This window comes from Artibeus jamaicensis, unplaced genomic scaffold (genome assembly GCF_021234435.1).
Source record: "Artibeus jamaicensis isolate MK-2021 breed Jamaican fruit bat unplaced genomic scaffold, CSHL_Jam_final scaffold_1689, whole genome shotgun sequence".
NCBI classification, from domain to species: domain Eukaryota; kingdom Metazoa; phylum Chordata; class Mammalia; order Chiroptera; family Phyllostomidae; genus Artibeus; species Artibeus jamaicensis.
In genome coordinates, this window is record NW_026522029.1 from 8170467 (window position 1) to 8188452 (window position 17986).

The 17986-nt window shown below is 47.2% G+C and overlaps 1 protein-coding gene and 1 long non-coding RNA gene across 2 annotated transcripts in view; one reads left to right on the forward strand and one right to left on the reverse strand.

The window, feature by feature from the left end:
- Nucleotides 1-17986, reverse strand: part of LOC128625996 (uncharacterized) — a 63795-nt gene that overhangs the window by 44962 nt on the left and 847 nt on the right. The window contains exon 2 of the long non-coding RNA XR_008389871.1: nt 15196-15244. This is a non-coding gene — a long non-coding RNA (uncharacterized LOC128625996). The remainder of the gene's footprint in view (nt 1-15195; nt 15245-17986) is intronic.
- Nucleotides 1591-12402, forward strand: MYBPHL (myosin binding protein H like). The gene is made up of 9 exons (XM_037152383.2): nt 1591-2376; nt 7106-7194; nt 7700-7895; nt 8125-8264; nt 8407-8566; nt 8666-8802; nt 9814-10000; nt 11105-11150; nt 12316-12402. The coding sequence occupies exons 1-8, from the start codon at nt 2232-2234 to the stop codon at nt 11113-11115; spliced, it is 1065 nt and encodes a 354-aa protein (XP_037008278.2). The 5' UTR covers nt 1591-2231; the 3' UTR covers nt 11116-11150; nt 12316-12402.

The following is a 17986-nucleotide window of genomic DNA, read 5'->3' on the forward strand; positions in this document are numbered from 1 at the left end:
ACAAATAACACTGAATTTTAACTTTGGTATATTTCTATTTGCCCCTCTTCTATTTCTCTTGCTGCTCTTCCTCAGTCCTTCCTGATCCACTTCATTTAAGGACCTCCAAAGAGTTGCAGCTTTCCTCTCTTCCAAAACACTTCTTTTAGGAGAGGTTCCTACTGATCTCCCTGAGCCTTAAGGCTGAGCTGGCTCCTCTGCCATTCTTGGGTGCATTTCTGTGGAATACTTGCTCTGAATCACGGTCTGAAAATGACAAGGCAAAGACCTTGTTCTTGAGGAGCTCGCTGTCTGGTGGAAGAGATCCTCCCCCAGGAGAGGATCTCCAATGGTTTACTTTTCAGGAGTTCATCTGACAATGTTCTCAGACTTCCTACACCAGAATCACTAGGTTGCTTTTGAAAATGTAGATTCCTGGTTCCCACCCACACCTATTAAATTAGGCTGTTCTAATGGACAGACCCTAAGGAGTCTGTTTTTTATTTGATTCTTGTACACCTTCACTGCAACAAAGGGCTAAGACTGACAGCCTGGGTATAAGTGGTGTTTGGAGTCTCGTGCAGGGACTGTGTTCTTGGAAGGACCTTGGCTGTGTCAGGCCAGAGAAATAGGTCAGAGAGGCTTTCACACTAGGCCTGGTGTGGTACAAGTGTAGCTTCTCACCAATGAGTCCCTGAGGTCAAGTTCCAGAGTCACCTTCTTTGTCCATCCTAGCTCCTGATAAACAGGTTCCTGGGCCCAAAGTGTGTCTACAGTTTGTTCTGGTCCTGAGCCCCTCTACAGGTCACAAAAAGGGCTTCTGTCTCACACCCCAGAACTACTGATAAGATATCAGAACTACTGACATCCTATTGACTCTGCCCCCCAGTTGAGGGCTAAAGGGGCAAGTGAGTAAGAAGTCTATTCATTCAACTACTTCACTTTTTTCCATAAGAAAAGAACTGAGTGGGGAGAGGTACGTGGGAGCTCAGTACTTTCTGCTCAACTTTGCCAAGAACCTAAATCTGATCTAAAAATAAAGCCTTTATAGAAATACAAAGGTCCTGGTGTGGTTGTTGAGGGGACATTGGCTTCTGGAGACAAGTATGATAGGAAACTAGATAATTTGGAGGGAGCGTACAGCACGTGTGGAATGATGGTTTGGTAACCCTGGAAATCAACAGGACCTTTAAGTAACCAACACCTACTGTGGGTCAGCCACTTTTCAACATTTTTATCATTTTATCCTCAACCCAAACATTGCAATTATCCCTTGTTTCATAGACCAAAGACCTGAGGTTCAGAAGAGTGATTTGCTCAGGGTCACCTAGCTAATGAGTGAGCAGTGTAGCCAAAAGTCACACTCAGCTCCTCTGACCTTATGCCCCTAGCTTTCCTCCCGCCCCACTGCTGCCTCTCACTTTATTTGTACTTCATCTCATAGGCGACAGAGCTTTCAAAGGAGCCAGTGGCTTCACCTAAAAATAGCTTACACTTATCAGGCACTTAGTCAGCTACATTCTGCTAAGCATTTTACACAGATTACCTCTTTTAATCAACCCTCACAACAACCCTACGGTCATTATCATCTCTATTTTTCAGATGAGGAAACAGACCTAAGACAGACTGTGACATGTTGGAAGTAACACAGCTGGTTTGGTCATGGGGCCAGCGTGAGCCATGGTAGTCTGCTCCAGAGTGCAGACTCTACCTTCCACTGTCACCAGGGGGAGGTGGAGAGAATGGGGACGCACCCCGGAAGGTCAAGCGGACGAGATCTTAGAAGTCATTGAATGTGGGAGCAGAAAAGAAAGAGCAGTTAAAGGTGGGCCTGTCAGCTAATCCTGGAGCCCCTTTCTTTGGACCTGAACACCCTGTTGGATGAGCTGGAGGCCAGGAGTCAAAGGTCCCATTTGGATGGTCTGTGCGTGGGGGAGCAGGAGGAGCTGTTTGACGTTCAAGCTCACTCCTCCTTCTCTGGTGCTGTGAGGGGTGTCATCTCACTGCCAAGATAACAGGGCCACCTCGGCCCTCCTCCTGTGGCTATTCTGGGCTGCTGTCTGATCCCCCTCACTTCCCCCCAGCCCCTGCCTCAGCCCTTCTGCTGGGAGTAGCTGGGTGGGGAGAAGCCAGCCCAATTAGAGAACCCTGTGGTGGGGACCCCTGGAGAGGCTGAAGAGCAGGTGCTCGGCCCCTCCCTCAGCACCAACAGTGAAAATCTGCTGCTGGAGCCCTGCCTCGGGTGTCCCAGCATGGAGGCAGCCACAGTACAGGAGGTGGCCTTGGGACCCATGCTGAAGGTGAAAGAAGCCAGCCCAACGGATGCTGAAGAGCCCCAGACTTCACCTCGACAGGGGGCCAGCAGCCCCATTCCCCAGCTCCTGGCCCCTCTAGAAGGTGACTGTGGGGGTTAGGGAGGGTGGGGAGACCAAGTGGTGGGAGCTGGGAGGCTATCCCAACCCCCTGAAAACATCTCCTTAGGTTTGTGCAGAGTTGCATGGCTTCATGGGATCGGGCCTTGGGATGGAAGAGCATTGGCTGGAGCTCCCACCCTCTTCCTTGGTGGGTTCTTACTTGCTACTCAAGGGTGCTGGCTGGGTTTTCAGCTGAGAATTCAGTGAATGTTGTTTGTGGCACTTTACAGTGACTAAAAATTATCTGTTTATGTTTTTTACCTTTAAATGTCTATCACAGGGACTAGGAGGACCTGCTATACTGATGCCGGTCACAAAGGGAACGAGGGGTGAGACAGTGGCCATCTTCTAGATTAGAAGAGGGGCATGAAAAGTTTACAGCAACTGGGAGGCTAAGTAGCGAACAGTCCATGACACTCTGTTTCTCCCCGGGCAGTGCCATGGGTCCAGGACCCACCCCAACACCATCACTGGCTCCCATGGGAAACCCTTGCCCCTTAGAACCTGAGTTCCATGGAAGCAGGGCCCTCCTGGGAGAAGCATTTGGCCTCCTCTCTGTGGTGGTCTCTGTGAGCCTCTCAGCAAAGCGGCATTTTCAAGCTAGGAGGTGGTGTGTGTCCCTTCCAGTCCCTGGTTCCCATCCCCCGCCACCCCTGACTGAGGCCTCAGCAACCCACAGCTCTGTGCCACTCATCTGGGGAGTCCCCACTTCGCCTGGCTCAGCCGACCAGAGGTGGAAGGAGAAATAGAGAATTCATTTCTTAAAAGCTTTGGCTCAGGGGCGATTCTCATCATTTCTATTCACATACCACTGGCAAGAACTAGTCTTACTAGTCTTGCTGTCACAGGGGCAGTGCCTTCTCAGAGATAATGATACTATGGAAGAAATCATGAAAATTTGGGTGGGCAATTAGCCATTTCTGTCACAGGAGTGGTGACGAGACAGTGGGTGCTTGAAATTCAGGTTACAGAGGGGTTGTAGTTACTGATCGAGAGAATGACCAGGGAGCGAGGGTGAAGTGGGGAGCACAAAATTCCTGGAGAAGTGGCAGGCGTGATGTACGGCCCGGGGGGATTGGCAGCGTGGCTGTTGAAATCACCAGGAAGTACGAGGAGCAGTGCTGGAGAGAGCGGCAGTGAGCCAGGGTCAAAGCCTCCAGCAGGAGGGGAAGAAGACCGCTACAGGGGAGGGTGACAAGTCTCCTCAAAGAAATGTTGCCTATGTCTATATTCTTTTGTTTTTTTCTGACCTTAGTTTCATAGTCTTCAAGGAGATGACACTTGTCCTTCACAAGGTGCCCCTGAGGTTACCATACTCCTTTCCCATCACACTCCAAGTCCATAACCTAAGCACCTGCTAATGTTTCTCTAAGAAATGCTAGTAGTTTTTGGATCCCTGAGAATCTCTGGTTATGTTTCAAAGCCCTAGTTCACCTCTTACATTAGCCCACTTATGGTAACCATTTGCTCACACACACACTTATAGTAATAGTCTTACACACACATGTATACATGCACACACTCCCTTCACTCTTCAAGTGTGTTTATCTTGATCCTTCATTCTCCAGACCATAATTAATAACATCAGTCTGACCTACACAACCCTTAGGGAACTGCTGGGGAAAGTTCTTTAATCATGGGAAATAATGAGAAGATATGAATGATTTTTCCCATGAGCAAAGAGTAAGGAAATGGGCATAAACTTGAACAGAATGAAGTTAGGTCAGAACTAGGAAGAATTTTCTAATGAAGAAGAGCCAAGACCTTTGGACTTAAGGAAGTCTTCTTTACTAATTTCTAAGAAAGAATTAGATAACATCCTGAGAGAAATACAGTGCTGACAGACATAGCTCAGAGCCAGTGACTCTCAAAGGACTTTTCAAAATGCCTTTCCCCACCCCAAGACTCTGAAGGGAGAAAACCAAACTGTAGCTGTCTCACACCTGGTCTTAGAAATCCTAGGTTCTGCTTTCGGGCTCTAGTCTTTGGTTCGGATCCCTCCTGGCATCTGAGGAAGAGAAAGCCATGCTACCCCAAGGTCAGTACAATTAACACCTCGCTGGATTATGGAGGTGTGAAAAAAAGATGCCTCCAGTGAGCCCTCCTATTAACATTCTCAGCAAGGGGTCAGATTGCTCTTGTTTGCTGGGCAGACAAGACCTGGGTTAAGCTGGGAAGGGCTTGCTGCTGCCCAGGCACCTGGAGCTGTCAAACATTCTTGTGCTACCTCCCACACTTTCTCCGCTGCTTTAGCCTCAAACCTGTCCTCTGCCCTCCCACCAGGGCCTGGAGGCCTGCTGAAAGACATATCCTCACCTACTAATCCTAAATTGGAACATTCTAGTTACTTAAGTTTGTCCCATGTCGTTCATAATTATGTCAGGGAATCCCCCTTATAAGCAGAGAACTGGCACAGCAGACCTCGGCAGGAGAGACCACCACCCCAGCTGCCAGCCTGTCTTCTCGCTCTGCCCCTGTTGGGATCCCCTCTGGATCTCAGGGCCATTCTGGTCATCCTCCTCCTAACTCCCCCTTCTTAGCTTATGTGTCACATAAACCTACTTCTTTATTTTTTTCTCTGTAGTTCAAGTGAAACTATGCTAACATTTTCCAAGGTATTTTTCTAAGAAATGAAAGAAACACCAAGTGGGAACAAATATCTACACGAACATGCACCAATCTATAGAAGCTGTTTCCTTCCTGAAGTCTAAGCAGGGCACGGCTCAGTTGGCCCATCTTCCTGGCATGACAGCCTGGGCTCCTTTCCTCACCCCAACTTTTTTAATTTTCGAGGGTGCCCCTTCTTTGCTACCTCCCTCCAAGGGCTAGATCACAGTCAGAGCCCTGACTGTGGTGCCCAGTACCAGGAGGACACCTGAGGACAAGGGAGCGGGCAGATTCCCCACACTCAGAGAATGCGTCCTCCACACACACACCCCTAGATGGGGAGGCTGGGGTGCTGGTGCCAGCACAACTTTCCAAACAGCCATGACACCCTCAGCAAATCTGTTTCTCTCTGAGCCTCTGCCTGCCAGTCTGATACTTGTGCCGGGTGCTCGTCAAGGCTCTTCGTAACACAGATATTCTGTAGGCAGAGCAAGGCACAGCAGAGCTGGCTTCTCCCCAGCCCTCTCTCCAGCACGTGTGAGTGGCGATTTACCCATCCAACAATGGGGAACCAAGCCCGGCAAGATGAGGTTTTGACCCTCCTTTTCAACTGCCACCCTTTTTTTTTTCAGAAAATCCTTAAGTCATATCCGCCTGTTCTCAGCTCCTTGGTGGCTTGCCAAGATGGCCCCAAGAGAGGAACACATCACACAAACACTTCTTCTGTTCTTCATGCCCGGCCCCCTCCCAAACCATCAAAGTCAAAGAGAGGGCAAGCAGAGCAAGGCCATTCTGTTGCCTGGGCTCTGTGGCTCTCGCGTTCCTACTGAGGCTGGCAGGCCCTGGGCAGCACTGGCAGAATGGGTGCTCAGAGCACTCAAGGTCCCATATTGCTTTGCTCCTGCTTCTGTAGGGACAAGGTGAGGTGCAGTCTAAGACAGTGCAACCCGGGTGAAAATAGAAGGCACAGCAGAAAAGGAAACTAGATAAGTAAAATGGACAGTGTGTGCTGAATATCTGTGTTGGTGTCCATTTACAAAGACCAAGTGATCTCGAGATCGTAATGGGGTGGGGAGAGGGGGAGGACTATGGGCGTGAAGTTTTGGGTCTCTAAACAATGGTCTACAAATTGAGGCACAGAAAGAAGATAGCAGGACCTCTATTTTATTTTAAATTTCACCATTCAAAAGTTTGTATTATATGTGTACTATTTACATATCATACATATTCAAACAATTCAATTTTTAAGTAAATATATGTTGGGGTAAATGCTCAGGAATGTGTTTACTGGGAAAAGGATTTTATCAAAAAGTTTGGAATCCAGTACCAAGCAGTTGTGCTGTTTGACACGGGAGTACACTGGGGTGGAGCTTTTCCAACTGGTAGGAATGAGTTGTTAGGGGGAGGCTGGGAAGCTGGTGGGAACTAAGGCACTGTCACACTCCACTGAAGACAAGAGCAGCAGGAGACTATATCTCCCTGAGAAAGGAGGGGCCGGGAGGCCCAAGGAGGCGGGAAAAGGGTGTCAGTTTTAGGCAGGCCTCCAAGGAAACCCAGGTGAGAGGTCTGCACTTTCTTGGCCAACAGACCCAGACGCCAGCGACCTCTGCAATGATGTCAGTGCTGTCCTAGTGTGTCCAGGGTGTTGACTCTGCCTATGGAAGGGAAGGGAAGGGGCTGACACTTACAGGTTACGATTATCACTGAAAGTGGCTTTGACAAAAGGAGTGTTGTTGAAGATAAATGTATCAAACGGGTGGAAAGATAAACCACACAGATTGGGCTGGGCTGTGCACAAACAGACAAAGAAATCTTAGTGGATGGAAAATCAGGAGTTGAGCATTATAAATTAAAAGAAGCATCAGGCTCACACTCCAGTGCTCTTACTGCCAAGACTTTAACACCCTCTAGATCTTTCAGCCAGTCACTAGTCCCTACAAATGACAGGTGCAATCTTCCCATTCCCTACGAGAGAACTGAATTTGCTGAGCAATGCCTGGGTTGCTTGCCATGGAGCACCGCTGAATGCAGCACCACTCCCTCTGAGCACCACTCTTCCCACCACAGGAGGCTCACCACCCATTCTCTCCCTTTCCATCACTCAGAGCACCCTAAGATCTGGCTACCTCGGACCCTGAGGCAGACCTACATCCGGAAGGTTGGAGACACTGTGAACCTACTAGTTCCATTCCAGGTGATAATTCTAGCCCCACACTAGGTCCACAGCTGGGACCAGGATAGGGTTTGATTTAGGAACAAATACCAAGAGCCCTGTTAGCAGTGGGGCAGTTGTCCTGGCTTTGAATGGAGGGAGCCATGTCACCAGAAGTCTAAAGCTAAATGGCCCTTCTACCTGCACTCTTGCAGGTGGGTTGGGAAGGGCCCCGTGTGATGAAGTAAGGCTAACCCATGTCCTTTGGTCAGCAGAGGTCTGGGAGCTCTCAACTGGGAGAGTTCTCAGGCATTTGGCCAGCAACCCCACATGTTCATGAGCTAAACTCTCAGAGGGTATGAGGCTCAAAACCATCCCCTCTTCCCATGATCCTTAGGCTGTTGCTGAAAGATGGAAGTCCCCTGGGAGAATCCACCAATCTCTAACTCAAGCCATTTGCGGCTGCAAGCCAAGTTATCATGTGAAACTGGGGTGGAGGGTCAAGAGGTTTCTTGAGGCTGCTCACTGTTTTATCCCCATTTCTCAGGGCAAACCCAAACCTCGAGCCACCTGGACACATAATGGCTGTGCCTTGGATGCCAGTCGTGTGAGCGTGCGGAATGGGGAGCGGGACTCCATCCTCTTTATCCGAGAAGCCCAGCGTGCTGACTCAGGATGCTACCGGCTCAGTGTGCAGTTGGGTGGCCTGGAGGCCACTGCCACCATTGACATCTTGGTTATCGGTAGGGTGCGGGGAGTAGGAGCTGGGGTGGTCCTCAGGGGCTCCCTCTCCAGGTTGCAGAGGAGTCAACGCAGAGAGCTGGGAAAGCCAGGGTGACTCCTGCATACCGAGTATGCTACACAGAAGTGGTGAAGGGCAGGGTACAGAGCAGAGAAGGGAAACGAGCACTATTGAAGGGACTTCATGCCTGTGAGTTGTACCATGCCCACTGCCACTCTTGGCCCTTTCAGAAAGGCCGGGCCCTCCTCAGAGTATCAAGTTGGTGGACGTTTGGGGCTCCAGCGCTACCCTGGAGTGGACACCTCCCCAAGACACAGGCAATGTGGCACTCCTGGGATACACGGTGCAGAAGGCTGACACAAAATCTGGGGTGAGGCCCAGCTGGGAGGGAAGAGAGGGAAGTGTAACTAACCAACTGGAATGGAGCTCTGATAGCTCTATGTGGTGGGCTAAGGTGGACTGAGTTCACAAAACAGGTGTCTCACGCATGGCATCTTTTGGGGACCCCAAAGCTGTGGTTCACGGTGCTGGAGCGTTATCACCGCACCACCTGCATCATCTCCAACCTCATTGTTGGCAACTCCTATGCATTTCGAGTCTTTGCTGAGAACCAGTGTGGGCTCAGCGAGACGGCCCCCATCACTGCCGACCTTGCCCACATCCAGAAAGCAGGTAAGGTATGGGGACCCTGAGCTGGGAATTTAAGGGTGAAGAATCAAAGGAGGATGGGGATCTCAGGCACTGCATCAGAGCCCTTCTTGGTCACCTTAGCTACTGTTTACAAGACCAAGGGGTTTGCCCAGCGAGATTTCTCTGAAGCCCCAAAGTTCACCCAGCCTCTGGCAAACTGCACTACAGTCACCGGCTATGACACCCAGCTCTTCTGCTGTGTCCGGGCCTTTCCCAAGGTGAGCGGGGAGTTCTCTGGGTGACTGTGCTGCACTGCTTCCTGCTCTTGCTCTAACCTTAGCTATGTCGAAGAACTTTCTAACCAAAACGTTCGTTCCTCTCATCATCACCTGCCTTTTCCACAGCTGGTTATGTAGGAACAGTCAGGGCGCTTGGAGTCCAAGACAGGCATATATGGGTAATGTTCCCAGTATTCCATTTTGTGTTTGTTCCTAATGTATCAAGATGTCACTTTCTGACCTGCTGGCAATCGGGCATGAGCTTCAAAGTTGTCTCACTGGCAGGGGTGACGGAGTCCCATTGGTTTCACCTTACTCACCCACTATGTCTCATCTGATCGGGGCTTCGCACACACGAGCTGCCTGAAGTTGAGCCTGTGGCCACAACTCTGAGCAAGGCTCTCTGTCTATTTACAATGGTAAATAGACACTCCACACATGGTAAAAGCCTTTGCAAAGTACCTCTTGTGTGTTAGTCCTGGGCCAGACTATGTGGCAATGACATCTCAGAAAGAGAATATCAGTAAGTCCACTCTAAAAATTACTTTCTAGCCAGGGGGGACAGGAGTAACTCCCAAGCCAACAGTAGGAATAGAAGATGAATGATTCAATAGTAAACAGCAAGAAAGAGGCAAATCTGACTCCCAGTGCTTCCAACCCATCAAGGCACTGCATGAGCACAATGGAACAGAAGTTAGCCCTTTCTTCTAGTCAGAAATACCTGACAAACACGGCAAGGTTTCAGATGCTCTTTTCAACCAAGAGAAGGAGCATGGAGGCTAGGGGTACTGGTGGGGGAATCCCTTCCCAAATATAATGGACAGGGAGCTATCCAGAAGGCCGTCATCTCTTCTTCATCTGTGTACCATCTGTTCCTAAAGCACCCTACTCCTCCTGCTCCTCTGGCCAATGTGTCCCCAAGCCTTGTAGGCAAAGTGTCCCAGAGACTACGCACAGAAAGAACAACTGATTCTTACCACCCCTTGCCATGCCCTCATATTTATCTTCCAGCCAAAGATTACCTGGCTGAAGAATAAGATGGATATCCAAGGCGACCCCAAGTACAGAGCCCTCACTCATCTGGGGATCTGCTCACTGGAAATCCGCAAGCCTGGTCCCTTTGACGGGGGCATCTACACCTGCAAGGCAGTTAACCCCCTGGGGGAAGCATCGGTGGACTGCCGGGTGGATGTGATAGGTAAGGGCAGAACGCACGGGGCAGGCATCGCCTTTCCGCACAGGTGGAAAAGCTGGGGCAAAGACAAAGCCTAGATGGAGAAGGGCTTAGTTTGCTTCTCCCTTCAGGCCCTTTCAGCACTGTCAACATCAGGATGCATTCGAGGAGCCAATTTTATTATCCACTTTCTCACTTCTCTCCATCATGATTCTACAATACAGGAAGAGTTGCTATTTCCAGTTTGCAAAGAGAAACCTTATATACAGGGAGGTGAATGAATTACCCAAGATTTCCGGTGTTGGTTAATTGAGGAGTTGACACTGCGTCCACTGTCCACAAGGGAGGAGCCCAAGGATCCTTGTCCTCACCCAGATCAGTTTTTAAAAAAGATTTATTTATTTATTTATTTATTTATTTATTTACTTATTTATTTTCATAGAGGGGAAGGGAGGGAGAAAGGGAGAGAGGGAGAGAAACATCAGTGTATAGTTGCCTCTCGTGCACCCCCTACTGGAGACCTAGCCTGCAACCCAGGCCTGTGCCCTGACTGGGAATCGAACCAACAACCCTTTGGTTTGCAGGTCAGCGTTCAATCCACTGAGCTACACCAGCCAGGAGGTTGCTTTTTTTAAAACCAATACAATCTTCTGACTTGGTCCAGGAAAGTGGTGGTTGTTTAATGGGCTTTTAAACAAACCAAAGGACTGTCACCTCTGGTTTGTTAAAAGAAAATATTACACATCTCTCCACCTCTTTTAAAGTTTTTTTATCCATTATTGTCACCTAATTCAGATCTCTATCACTACACTTAACACATTGTTTTTATAATTATCAATTTACTGATCTGTTTCCCTATTAAACTATGAGTTCTGTGAAGGCAGGGACAGTTTTATTCGCCTTTGTCCGCCCAGTTTCTGAAACAGAGCAGGTGCTCTTAACTGTAAGTAGAATGAGTCAGCACTGAGTGGGCAATCCCACGTCCTGTCCTTCCCTGTGCAAAGACTCCTCATTGGCGCTATGGGCTCCCCCCAAACCAGAGAAGCATATCCCTTCCCAGGACACCGAAAGAAGGTTTCCCAGAGATTTCCGAGATATTAACATTAAGAAATGTCTGGATTCCTGCAGCTCCTCTTTGAGGCCCCGAAGAGAACACAGGCAACCCTTGATGAAGGTAAGAAAGAGAAACAGGGTGTCCAAATATTTCATGTTTATGGACAGTGTTGTTAGGACTTGGGCAGATGTGTATTCCTGAGCCTTTCAACCCTGCACTCATTGATGACAATGTTATTTTATTTTTATTTATTTATGTATTTGTTTGTTTGTTTATTTATTTTGGGGTAAGCTAATACTGTCATCCCTGTGGAGGAAATTTACCATAGATGAAGTCTACTTTTGTCACATCCTCTATCTATACTCTCAAGTTCACGGTAGAAATATATGGTCCTCTGAAGAAGACCTAATTGGCATCTTCCTAATTGTCAGGGCATTCTGTGGGAGGGAGGTGATTGGATGCTGTAAGAAAAGATGTCAAAGGAGTGGTCGCCTCTCATGCACCACACACTGACCTCCACAGTCAGGAGTGGAGGCCAGATGAGAGTCACCACCACCTCGTGGTGGCAGCATGGAAAAGGAGAAAGGAAGCTGCTCCTGTCAGTTAAGTGTTTCTACCTCAGTATTATAAGCATGGTGAGAAACAGATTCATTGCCTCTTTTCCACTTTGAAGTTTATGGATCCCTTCCCCTACAAGAGAAGAAAACCATCATTATCATGGCACATCAATAATAATTGAACGTGCCATGTGGGTATGTAGTTCCAAGCAGCACATTACTGGCAAAGGGCAACTCAGGTCATTGTTCAGGATTGGATAGTGCCTTCAGATTCTAAATCATTCAGAGGAGAAATGTGTGTCAAACTGACTAGTGAGGTGAAAAAGAAACTCATGAGAGAATTAGAGAACAGGTTCCCAATATCTCCTCTGACTTGCAGCTTCTGATAAAAATTATGAATGAATCCAAACTCAGAGGCCATTTATTTAAGCCCATTATTCAAGGATCACAAATGAAACCCCAGACTTCTCAGAAGAGCACTCTCCACCAGCTGGCTTGCAGAGACAGTTCTCTGGCCATCCCTCAGTTTCCTGTCTCTGTCAGTGTCATTCTGAGGTAATGCTAGCCTTCTTAGTGTTAGTTGTTCTTTCACCCCGCTCCCAGCCAGTGCCCAGCAATAAAACAGGATAAGTAGGGAATTCATAGCACGAGGTTGCGTCAGTACCCTGTACATGCTCTGGCTGTTGGCTATTAAGGCCATAACAAACTATCCCTTTTCTGTCCTCCAGGAAGCCTGACTGGTGAGATTATGTTCTTAAGGAGCTCCAGTACAGCATCTGGTTTGGACCCATCTAAATAAATGTATGGCTCCATGATGCGTAAGTGTCCATCTGTTTGTGCCTTTCCATCTGGGAAAACCATTCGGAAAGTTGGACTTTTTTAGTCAGACTGTACAGAATCTCAAAACCTTCAGATTCCTCTCTCTCTTCCCATATCCACTTTCTCCCCCACAGAGGTTTCTCATCCTGTCCTTGTCCCTAGACAGTTTATGACAGAGCTGAGTTGAACTCTATGTAGTACCAGGGGCTGAAAGAGATCCTGAAGCTAACTTGCCTCTTCCTTTCTGGGCTTTCCAGTACAAGCTAGGTAACAATAGGATGCACATCCATCACAGAGACGCAGACAAAGGGACACACAAATACACACATCGCTGATTAGAGACAGAGCCCTAAGACTTGAGAGTTTGGAGCTACTAAAGAAATTGCAGCATGTTCTTATTAAGCCCTAGGGAAAGAATTAAGGTGAGGTGTCCTTGCTTACATTTGTTTTTTGTTTTAAATTTTAAGACGATTAAAAAATTTTTTTAAAGATTTTATTTAGTTATCTTTAGAGGGGAAGGGAAGGAGAGATGGAGAGAAACATCAATGTATGATTGCCTTTGAGGTGTCCCCTGCCAGGACCTGGCCTGCAACCCAGGCATGTGCCCTGACTGGGAATCGAACTGCGATCATCTGATTCGCAGGCCCGTGCTCAATCCACTGAGCTACACCAGCCAGAGCAATTTTAAGATTTTTATTTTTATGTATTTTTAGAGAGAGGGGAAGGAGGGGAGAAAGAAGGAGAGAAACACTGATGTGTGGTTGCCTCTCACACACCTCCTACTGGGGACCTGGCCTACAACCCAGGCATGTGCCCTGACTGGGAATCAAATTGGCCATCCTTTGGTTCACAGCCTGAGCTCAATCCACTGAGCTACAGCAGCCAGGGCACACTTGTTTTTATTGTAACAACAAATATTTATTCCTATAACAAATAATAAATAGTAAAGGCATTCTGTGATGGAATCTGCAAAAGATACTGAATGGCAACAATTCTTCCCATCCTAGGATGGGCATGATCTTCCTATCAAAGGTTGGCATCTGTTTTTCCTACCCATGAATTTGGGCTGACCAAGTGAACTACTTTGATCAAAAGAATGTAGCAGAGGTGATGCTGGGACAGTTCTAGACCTTAAGAAGTCTACCAGTTTCTGTTGTTTTTGCAAGTTGGCTCCCACGCAAAAAATCTCAGGGTAGATTACTAAATTATGAGAGTCCACATACAGGACAACCAGGCAGCCTAGTTGACAGACAGGACCAAGGCTCTAGACACATGCAGTCATGTGGGACTCTTTATCTGTGGTCCATCCCAGCCTACGCCTGGTGGAGTAGAGACAAATTGACCCTAGAGAGCTCTGCCCCAGTTATAAAATCATGAGCAGATAAATGGTTGCCATCATTTCAAGACACTGGATATTGGAGCGGTTTCTTACACAGTTAATAGGATGGGGCAAAAGTAGGTTTACAGTTGTGAGTATGTGAAACCGTTTATTCTTATATTATTATTTATTACTGTATTGTTTTCTATACAAGCAATTGTAAATCTACTTTTGCCCCACTGTGTATATACCTAAAACAGCCTTCTATGTTCTATGCAGCAGTCATTGAATTAAGAGCTTTGGCTCTTTGAAGATCCCTTTTACAAATAAGTAAATGGAAGCTCATAAACTGTCCTGCACATGCAGCTGGTGAGTTAACAGAGCCAGCATTTGAACCAGGTCTGTTTTAGTCAGCGACCTCCACTGCAGTATGTATGGCTTAAGAAAGAAAAGATTTCCAGGATACAGGAAATACTAGGGAAGGTTTTTTGAGGAGGAAGGGGATGTGTCTTGGCTGAGAAGAGTGTGAAAGGCTTTTCTGTTCAGACCAATGATCTATTTTAAGTTGATGCAAAGTATCCATTCCAGACTTTCTCAAATGGAGTTCTATGAGAATTGAGTGCTAATGCCCGAAGGCATCCATTATATATAAATTAACTTCTTTCTATACCCCCAGAATATGACTAGTTATGCACGATCCTTGGGAACATTGAGAAAATAGTCACATAAATCATTTGTAGGGTCTAATGCACTTAACCCCTGCTGAGAATGCTGGGGGCTGGGGCAGAGTCCAGAGCCAGCCAGTCCTATACACAACGGCTAAGCAGCCGGCCTCCCTCCAGCTCAGCAAAACTTAGGTCAGGAAGGAGTAAAATACCCCAGCTATGATGCCCTAAGAATCAGTCAGACCTCTGGCCTCAGCCAACAGCCCCCTGCCTCTGCTATCTGTTGAAGTACACAAGGGCCACCGCTTAAAGTTCATACATTCTTAACCTTCCTGGTGAAGGCATAAACTCTTCACACTGCACAAGACCCCCAGTCACAGTTACTCTTTCAGCATTCAAGGAGAGCCGCACTGGAACCCTTAATTTTTCCTCATTAATGCATTTGATGGTGTGGAGTACCTTCGGAACTAAGGCCTACCTACCATGTGCCTGGGAGGGGGTGTGATTCCTTCATTTATTCACTTATCATTTACCCAAAATCTTAAACACCTATTCATACACATGTATCATCTGGGCTGAGGGGCACCAAGATATTTCCCAGATCAGTGATGTTATGCTGAGTAAAAAATTCTTGTGCCTAAAATCTGTATTTTCTGATTTTGTTGTCATTTGGAAAGAAAGGAAGTTCCATTGCTTTGTTCCTGGTACTACTGCAACAGCTTTGAAAATCATAATGAGGTGACAGAAAGTTGGAGATGAGCTTCTTTAGGAGAAACCCATCTGCCAAAACCGCTTCCCTCACTTACCTGCAGGTGGGTGAAAAAGTGAATGCAGGTTTCCCCTCTCAAGCTGCTCCTGGGGGAAGAAAGAACACAGTTAATTGACAGCTTCTTCCCCCCAGATCTCCACTTTGCTACTGCCCGTCCGAGGCAGGGAGGCAGGAAGGGGAGCAACTGGCTCTGGTCTTCCCACCTCCATCAAACCTGAATCCTACAAGTAACTAAAATTCCACTTTCAACAGCAAGCCTGGGGGAAAAAAGGCACTCCTGTCCTCTCAGGTCTTCCTCACCTAAGTTTGCAAGTTTGGGGCTTCCCCACCCTTTCTTTCCCTTGTCAGTCCACTAAAGTCCAAGGCTCCTTTATTCCCTGTGACATTTATTACAGCAGCATATCACTCCAGCAAACCTCGCTATCTCAACCTCGCCACTAAAAACCAAGAACAAACAAACAGCCTATAAATGCCCCAAATAATCATCACAAATGCTGGAGACTAAGGTTCAGGCTCTTTGTTTACAGAAAAGCTCTTTGCTATTTTTAGGACCTTAAAAAAAAAAGATTTTATTTTTTCTTAAAGAGGAAGGGAAGGAGAAAGAGAGGGAGAGAAACATCAATGTGTGGTTGCCTCCTGTGCGCCCCCTACTGGGGACCTGGCCCACAACTGAGCCATGTGCCCTGACTGAGAATCGAACTGGTGACCCTTTGGTTCACAGGCCAGTGCTCAGTCCACTGAGCCACACCAGCTGGAGCAGGATCTTTTAATTTTTAGGATATTTCTCAGAAGCTCTGTGGACCAGTGGCCCATCTGTTCATAGGCAACACTTGGAAACAACAGAGAGAAAAATCCATAATAAGTAGGCTTCGACGGTTTACAAACACAGCTTTGACTTCAGAGGTAGTAAGCTACAAACGCCCTCCAAAGCCCCTCAGGCACACAGTATAAAACCTGATGTTTATAATTATGCTCAGTCATATGATAATTGAGGGGTCAAATATAAAAAAAGACCCAAGCCTGCGTCTCCTGTAAACCAAGGAATCGGGGTTGGATTTAAAATCAACTCTTTCTCGTCTATAAGACCCATTGCTGACTTCTGATCAAGATGGAGGCATAGGTGGACACACTGTGCCTCCTCACACAACCAAAATTAAGGACAACAAAAATTTAGAAACAACAAAAAAACAATCGGGACAGAAAATTGAACTGTACAGAAGTCTGACAACCATTCATCCAGACCGGTAAGAGGGGCGGAGTTGGCATCCAATGGAGAGAGGTCAAGGCAGGAAAAAGCAGTGGTTGGCAGACCCCAGGCTCGAAGAGGCAACAAGCAGACCCAGTGAGGCACACAGGTGGCTGGCAGACCGTGGTCACACATTTGTGTGCAGATAAACCTGGCAAAAATGGGCAGTGAGACAGATCGTGCAACCCAGGGCCCCAGGAATGGGAAATAAAGCCTAAAAGCACCGATTCAAAACACTTGTGGGGGTTGAGGTTCAGGGAGAGACTCCCAGCCTCACAGGAGAGTTCGCTGGAGAGACCCACAGGGTACTAGAACATACACAAACCCACACACCTGGGAACCAGCATCAGAAGAGCCCAATTTGCTTGTGGGAAGCGGCAAAGGGTACTGAAATCCGAGAGAGAGCCCAACAAATGCCGTTGCTCCCTCTCTGACCCTGCCCCCACAAACAGCATCACAACCCAGTGACTGGGTTGCCCCGCCCCGGTGAACACTTAAGGCTCTGCCCCTCATACATGTAACAGGCATGACCTGACCAGAAAATTATGGGTCAAAAAGAAGAACAAATCAAAGCCCCAGAGCCAATACTTTTAAGCAACCAAGAAAGAGCCAACCTATCAGATGCACAGTTCAAAACACTGGTCATCAGGATGCTCATGGAACCAGTTCATTTTGATAATAAATTAGATGAAAAAATGAAGGCTACATTAAGTGAAATGAAGGAAAATGCACAGGGAACCAATAGTGATGGGAAGAAAACTGGGACTCAGAGCAATGAAGTGAACCGGAAGGAAAAAAGAAACAACCACACAAAAAAGAATGAAGAAACAAGAATTTAAAAAAATAAGGAGAGGCTTAAGAACCTCCAGGACATCTTTAAACATTCCAACATCCGAATTATAGGGGTATCAGACGGGGAAGAGGAAGAGCAACAAGTGGAAAAGTTATTTGAACAAATAATAAAGAACTTCCCTAATCTGGCAAAGGTAATAGAGTTCCAGGAAGTCCAAGAAGCTCAGAAAGTCCCAAGGAAGGTGGACCCAAAGAGAAACACACCAAGGCACATCATCATTACATTAGCCAAGATTAAAATGGAGAGAATCCTAGAAGCAGCAAGAGATAAGGGGACAGTCACCTACAAAGGAGTTCCCATCAGACTGTCAGCGGATTTCTCAAAAGAGACCTTGAAGGCAAGAAGGGGCTGGAAAGAAGTATTCCAAGTCATGAAAGGCAAGGACCTACACCCAAGATTGCTCTATCCAGCAAAGCTTTCATTTAGAATGGGAGGGCTGATAAAGTGTTTGTCAGATCAGGTCAAGTTGAAGGAGTTCATCATCACCAAGCCCTTATTATATGAAATGTTAAAGGGACTTATCTAAGAAAAAGAAGATAAAAAAGATGAACAGTGAAAGGACAGCAAACTCAGTTATTAACCACACCTAAAACAAAAGCAAACTGAGCAGACAGTTAAAACAGGAGCGGAGACACAGAAATGGAGATCACATGGAGGGTTAGCAACAGGAGAGTGGGAGGAAGAGAGGGGGGGAAAGGTAGAGAGAATAAGCAGCATAGATGGTGAGGA